General features: G+C 39.3%; 1 protein-coding gene across 1 annotated transcript; it reads right to left on the bottom strand.

The window, feature by feature from the left end:
* Positions 1 to 1,087: 1,087 nt before the first annotated feature.
* prmt6 (protein arginine methyltransferase 6) lies at positions 1,088 to 4,261 on the bottom strand. Its single transcript, XM_017492112.2, has one exon. The coding sequence runs from the start codon at positions 4,109 to 4,111 to the stop codon at positions 3,053 to 3,055; it is 1,059 nt and encodes a 352-aa protein (XP_017347601.1). The 5' UTR covers positions 4,112 to 4,261; the 3' UTR covers positions 1,088 to 3,052.
* Between the last annotated feature and the right edge of the window lie 3,548 nt (positions 4,262 to 7,809).

Here is a 7,809-nt window from a genome sequence, read left to right on the forward strand (position 1 = left end):
TGGAATGTTGTTTCTAAACTGCAGAGCTTTCTAAAACAGATTATTATTTTTTAATTTTTACTCTGAAAAATATTATATATATATATATATTTTACAATGATAAAAACAGTAGACATGTTTAAAAATGGAGTCCAATATGTCTAGTGTCATTTTTGGTGTGGGGTGTAAGTAGACTCTTAGGAAAAAAAAAAAAAAAAAAAAAATCACAACCAAAAAAAAAAAAGGTTTCTAAGAGAATATGTAATAAAACGAATAAATAAAATAAACCCCCCCCCAAAAAAAAAAAAAAATATATATATATATATATATATATATATATATAATATTTATATATATTAATATAATAAATAATTACATTCATATCACATTTAAATTTGTGCTAGGAATATAAAACTGTGAATATATATAAAGTATAAATATTTGTATAAAAAGCAAATATTTGATGATTTATTACTGAAATGTCCTGTTTATTATGGAAGCATTATATATATAATAAATAAATATTAAATGGTATGTTTATTTATTGTTGTCATTTGACGAGCTGGTGTGATATTTTGTTATATCGGGAGTGTCTCTAACGGAACATTTAATCGCAGTCTAAATCACTGCTCGTCGACCTGTAACCATGACAACAACAATAACAAAAAAAATAATTCATTAAGAGTCTTTATCCTGCTACTGAACTGAAAAAATACGACAGATTTACGAATAATCTATTGAAATGATGATGATGATGATTAATATTAGTCACACACACACACACACACACACACAGAGTAGATGTAGGCTATGGTGCAGATTTCATTATGCAGTTCTTTAGATATGACATACATTTATCTATCATTTTTGAAATCGTTACTCCAGTGACGGTCATCGTTCCTGACCCATCGGCGATGTTTCACGTATCGCATCGCTTACGCTAATATAATTCATTTGCTTAAATGACTATAAATATAAACACAACGGCGTGTTTATGATGCAGTCTTCAATAATGACTTCCAGTTTCAATCGGAAGTGTTTGTTCATCACAGTGGTGTTACAGTGCCCTCCATTAATATTGGCACCCTTGGTAAATATGAGCTGTGAAGGCTGTGAGAAACTGTCTTTATTGTTTAAGTTTTTGATCTTTTGTTAACATAAAAAAAAAATCACAAAAATGGATATCAAACAATCTGAAATCTCATGGATATCAAACAATTACAAACACAACACAGGTTTATAAAAAATATCTATCTTTGGTAAAATGGAGGTGTGTAAAAATTGTTGGCATCCTTTTAGTCGATACTTTGCGCTACCTCCCTCTGCCGAGATAACAGCTCTGAGTCTTCTCCTGTAACGCCTGATGAGGTTGGAGAATACATGGTGAGGGATCTGAGAGCGTTCCTCCGTACAGAATCTCTCCAGATCCTTCACATTTCAGGTCCACGCTGGTGGACTCTCCTCTTCAGTTCACCCCACAGGGTTTCTATGGGGTTCGGGTCAGGGGACTGGGAGGGTCAGGGCAGGAGCTTGATTTTGTGGTCAGTAAATCATTTCTGTGTTGATTCTGATGATGTTTTGGATCATTGTCCTGCTGGAAGATCCAACCACGGCCCATTTGAATCTTTCTGGCAGAGGCAGTCAGGTTTTCATTTAATATCTGTTGATATTTGATGGAGTCCATGATGCCATGTATCCTAACAAAATGTCCAGGTCCTCTGTCAGAAAAACAGCCCAAAACATTAAAGATCCTCCTCCATATTTAACCGTGGGCATGAGGAACTTTTCCATACGGCTACCTCTCTGTGTGCTCCAAAACCACCTCTGTGTTTATTACCAAAAAGCTCTATTCTGGTTTCATCTGACCGTAGAACCCGATCCCATTTGAAGCTCCAGTAGTGTCTGCACACTGAAGACGCTCGAGTTTGTTTTTGGATGAGAGTAGAGGCTTTTTTCTTCAAACCCTTCCAAACAACTTGTGGTGATGTCGGTGACTTCAGATTGTAGTTTTGGAGACTTTCTGACCCCAAGACACGACTAACTTCTGCAGTTCTCCAGCTGTGATCCTTGGAGATGTTTTATCCACTCGAGCCGTCCTCTTCACAGTGCGCTGAGACGATACAGACACACGTCCAATTCCAGGTCCATTCATAACATTTCCAGTGGACTGGAACTTCTTAATTATCGCCCTGATGGTGAAATGGGCGTTTTCAATGCTTGTGCTATTTTCTTATAGACACGCCCCATTGTGTGAAGCTCAACAACCTTTTCCCGCACATCACAGCTACATTCCTCGCTCTTACCCATTGTTATGAATGACTAAGGGAATTTGGCCTGTGTGTTACCTCATATTTATACCCCTGTGAAACAGGAAGTCACGGTTGAACAATTTCCTGTTCCTAGTCACCCAGGTGTATTAAAAAATGTAAAATATCAATGGGAATAAACTTCAGATATATTTTTCTCATATGAATTCATAGGGGTGCCAATAATTGTTTTACACCTATATTTAACAAAGAATTTTTTTTTTTTTTTTGCAATTGTTTGACATCCAGGAGAGCAGAGTGTTTTTGTGAATAATTTTTAAACAAAAAGATCAAAAGGTTAAACAATAAAGACAACTTTTCAATAAAATCGTCCTGTACTTTTTCCAGGAGTGAAACACCGAAATAATTACTCAGCTTTTCAAATACATTTTTAAAAAAAATAAAGTTTAGGAGAAAAAGGATTGCCTGTTTCCTGAGTGTGAGAACTCTGAAATCATCACATAACCCACTCATCACGTTAAAAAAAACCCGTGTCGAAAAGCCAGGTGAGCAATTTTCAAGAAACAAGCGCAAAATTCTGTAATAACTGATTTTCCTTTTTAATCTGGGTTTGTTCATTAACATTCGTGGCATTCGACATGTTCACACTTCAGAAATTTGTTAAACCTAATCTTTGAGCTGAGAAACTGATGTAAGGGAGTTGCTCAAAAATTCAATCTCGAGGCTCCATGGTCTGGGATTTGAACCTTGAACTCATAACCTTCTGACCACCAGCTCGGAACCTTCACCACGAACGTTCCCGGGTTCTACTGAGTCTCTGCATAGGACGATCCGTCTGAAATAGCGAACGTTTTCGATTTCTTTTTCTCCTCCCCGACCGTATAGTCCACGTGGATGCATATATGTCTAGACCCTTCCTCGGACGGGTACATGTGCACTTCTCCTTCCACCAGCGTGTCTTGCATGACCTCCACGGCCTGGTCCAGGTAAAGCACGGCCTGTTTCCAGTGCGTCTCGGGTTTGAACGGGGACGTGGACAGGACGAGAGGGTGTCTCGACCCGGGAAAGGTCACGGCGAAAAACACGCAGAAGGCGTTGAAGGCGGCCGAGCCGAAGCAGTGGCAGCGGAAACGTCCCTTGACGGAGCTCAGGTGCTCCAGGTTGACGGTGTTGAGGCCGAGCTCGGCGAATTTGACCGGGTGAGACAAGACGTCTTCTACGGTGACGGGCTTTATGGTGATTTCTGGGCTCGCAGTGATGCACCTGCGGGCGAAGTCCGTCATGCAGGACATGTCCACGCCGTACTGGCTCTTCACCGTGCTCCAGAAGCTGAGACGCTCCTCCACCACGAGGTCATTAATGGGTGCGATGAAGAGCTCGGCTTTATCGGGGAGCATCAGACCTCCAGGTTTGAGCCACCGATCCCGAGCTGAGATCACCGAGTTCAGCATGGACTCATGGAGCAGAGCATAACCCATCCACTCACTCACTATCACATCTACCTGCTCAGGAAGATCTACAGCCTCCAGAGCACCCTTAATGACCTCCACTCTGTCCTCCACTTTATTCTGCTTGATGATGTTCTCAGCCTGCTCTGCTATGGAGCTGGCCTCCACGGCGTACACCTTCCTGGCTCCGGCCTGAGCACAGAACACACTCAGCACCCCGGTGCCTGCACCCACATCCAGCACAACTTTCCCCTCCATCTCACTTTTATTATTAAATATGGCTTTCCTGTACGTGTCAGTGCGCACAGTGTCCGCGATCATCTCCTCATGGATACTCACATCCGCGTAGCTCTCAAAATACAGCTTATCCTCAGCGGGTTTGTCTAGTTTTCTTTTCTTTGAGCCGGCGTGGGACATGTTTCCTTACTCGCCTTCCGATTACTAAATCCTAAAATACCAAAAACTATACCTAAACCCTGTCTATGCGCACTACTTAGTGTATAAAACAGCGCTTTCTTACTCACTTTCTAGTACACTATACAGTATGTTTGTTCTTAGAATCACTTCCGCGTTTGTTCCGGTGCATTGTGGGATATGTAGTACTATAACGTACATTAGGAATGGGGTATGCGCAATAAAAAACTACATTTCCCCTGTGTAATCTGATCGCCTCACAGATTTTTACTTTTTTTTTTAGTTTTATATTTTTATTATAATAAAATTCGATGTAATACGTCTCAATTTAGTGTTTAACTGCGTAGATTATTTTAATATATCATTTATATAACATTTACTTCACAAAATAAAATAAACATTAATGGTACCAGTTGATAACTGAGTGCTAGCAACAGCAATGCGGAATGAAAAGCAACTAGCTAAAACAGTTTTTTATTCTTTTCTTTTTTTTTTAGTTTATTATTTATATTACATTTACTTCACAAAAAAAGGTTACAGTTGATAACCGAGTGCTAGCAGTGAGATTTGCTAAATGAAAAAGCAACTAGCTAGAACTGTATGTTTTGTGCCCCCTGCCACCGCCCTTTATTTGTGTTTGTTTTTTTTTGTTAAAGCTTAAAATTGCACCTAAAGTAACTTATAAGTTTTTTTAAACAATGTAAGAAAATGTGCAGCATTTAAAATTAATCCCTGATCCATCTTACCTAAAATTAGACTCTACCCTAAGGCCTTAATCAAACAGACACACACAGACTGTCCCTATATTAAAGCCACCTCATCCTCAGATTTTCCTTCATTTCCAACAAAAAAACCTTTCCAGTATGTGAAGACAATAATACATCCTCAGCTGGTGCATTGATGTATTTGGAAAACAGTGTGATGTATGAGCGCTGTCTTCTAAATCACCATGAGACGTTCATTAATCTAGTTCTTATTGTTGTTTGGATTCAGGGTTGATGCGCTGATATATTTTGGATACAGCGTGATTCATTAGAGCGTTCTTCCCCGACGTATGCTCGTTGACAGAATGCATGAGCGATTTAATACCCAATAGAAGTGATAGATTTTATTTGTTTTGCAGAGAGCTTTATTTTGTTTGGATGGAAAGGCAAGATGGTCAGGATACTTGTCGTGTTGTGTATTTGGAGTTAGAAGTGGGAGTCAGGTTTTAATATGTTTCCATGTACAGTATGTGTATAAACAATTTCACTGTTTAAGGCTTTAAATACAGAAGAATGATCATAATTAGCAGCATTATACTAGTCTACAACTGTTCCCAAGACCGCATGTACCCAGGGTTGCGTGTCCTCTCAATGTTTAACATTTAACAACACTAATCTGGTTAGTGAGCAAGCATAAGAAGATTTACAACATGTTAAATTCATGATTTTACAATGTCGGGCACAAAGCTTCCATCTCACTCTTGCAAAAATATTGTGAAGTCATTTTGTCATTTTAGATGTTAATGTGAATAAATCTAAATAATAAAATCGTAAAGCTAAAAGTAGCTATGTTATTGCTCCTAGCACTAGCGCTATTCCTTGTATTTCATTAACCACCTTTTGCGGTACATACCCAGTGCACTGAACATTCTCAACTATGTTTTCAGACACCAGTACCAAGTGACCCTAAAAATAGTGCACTAGTGTAGTGAATAGATCCAGACATAACTAGTGCAAAGGATTGGAAGCGCAACTTAAACCCTGCTGGAAAAAAACAATAGAAACAATTACAAATACCGTTGATTGTGCCCTGCAATGGACTGGCACCCAGTCCAGGGTGTACCCCGCCTTGTGCCCGATGCTCCCTGGGATAGGCTCCAGGTTCCCCGTGACCCTGAAAAGGAGTAAGCGGTAGAAGATGGATGGATGTATGGACAAATACCATTAAAAATACCACCGTTAACCATTAAAACCATTACTAAATGGTTTACATTATGTAGTAGGACATATTAAGTATGTAGGACCTTAATGGAATCCACTAGACATAACATGCCACTAATAGAAGGTAATAAATTGTCAGTAGATTCCCACATGGACCATTACAGTTTCAGTTGAAACCAATACAATTCCCATTATAACCATTAAATCCATTGCAAATTCCATGAGGGTTTATGTTGTTTGTTTGTTTGTTTGTTTTTATTCAGCAGGGAAGACTTCATTTTCAACAACTAATAAAAACAGTGAAAAGAAATAGGTGAGGCGTTAGTAAATCTTAGAAATGACACTTTAATCTCAAATGCCTAAATAAAGAGTCAATGCTAGTTAATACTTTATAGAGAATAGTTTTGCAGATTATTTACCAGCTTGATAATAGTCACAAATTGACCTGCTGTTCATAGGCATATCTCAGCTTTCAGTGCATTATGGGTAATACACAGTGAGCTTCATCGGGGGGAAAAGTGGAGGGTTTTAGACTGGCCACGTCAATCACCAGACCTTAACCCAATTGAGCAGCTTTTCACCTCCTGACGAGGAGACTGAAGGGAGAAACCCCCTGAAACAACCAACAACTGAAAGCGGCTGCGGTAAAAACCTGGAAAAGCTTCACAAAACACTGTTTGGTGTCAGTGAATCACAGGTTTGACGCAGTTATTGCAAGCAACGGATATACAACCAAATATTAAGTGTTATTCACGTTCATTTACATCAAGACTTATCTGTTCCTGTACTTTTGCTCGCCTAAAAATCGGACAGTCTGACACAGAAGGTTCTATGTTCTATGTAACACGTCTAGATGTAAATACCAGGAAATAAAAGCTGAAATCTAAACCTAAACTCTCGTCTCATCTCCATCTTCTGATCTCAAACCCAAATGTCTTTGGTGTCCAGCACAAACGAATGAACTGGCCTTGCCGTTCCGATAGTTTCGGAGGGGACTGTATCTGAATCGTGCACATATGTTGTTGTGAAAGGCACTTTATCGGTCTTTAAAATGTCTTCCAGGTTCACTTTACGTACAGATTTATAAATGTAACATCGATGGGACACGAATGACACCACAACCGTGGTATCACCCGTTCAGATCCAGTCCTCCTGTATGAACGGATTCTACATGATCTGGTGTTTCATAGCTTTCTTACTAATACTCCACGGCCTACTAGCTGTGCTACTTAGCTATGAGCTTTAGCGTTCAGTGCATGCTGATGGCGTTCCTGTGGCGCTCTTCACTTTATAAGTAAACGATGTAAATGTCAGGTCTCAGTCCTGAGACTCCACATGTGTTTCCTGCTCTAACCCGATGATTGACTAAAGAGATTAATCAGGTGCACCAGTGCAGGATGCAGGGACTGGGGCCCAGTGCATTATGGGGATGAGACATTTACACAGAGCTGATTTCATTTTCAAGTCACTTTTTTTTTTTCTTTCTGATTTCAAAACAGGACCGAAGGACGCTTCTACCTGACCTCAAAGCAATGAATGACTATGTTTACAAATGAAGCAAACACCAATGTTTACTGTTTGAAGGTTGAGTGTTATGTGATGTTCCATTACACATTATAACATTGTGATTTGTCTGAAATGCTGGCTTGTTAACAGGTTAGTGTCATTATATAACGTCATTATATAATTTCACGCCGTCGATGCTAGGAGTCGTGCCGTTTTTTTTTTTTAAATGTTATTTTTACGTCACGTGTGTCATGGTGTCTGTATTAGAAC

This window comes from Ictalurus punctatus, chromosome 1 (genome assembly GCF_001660625.3).
Source record: "Ictalurus punctatus breed USDA103 chromosome 1, Coco_2.0, whole genome shotgun sequence".
Lineage (NCBI taxonomy): Eukaryota > Metazoa > Chordata > Actinopteri > Siluriformes > Ictaluridae > Ictalurus > Ictalurus punctatus.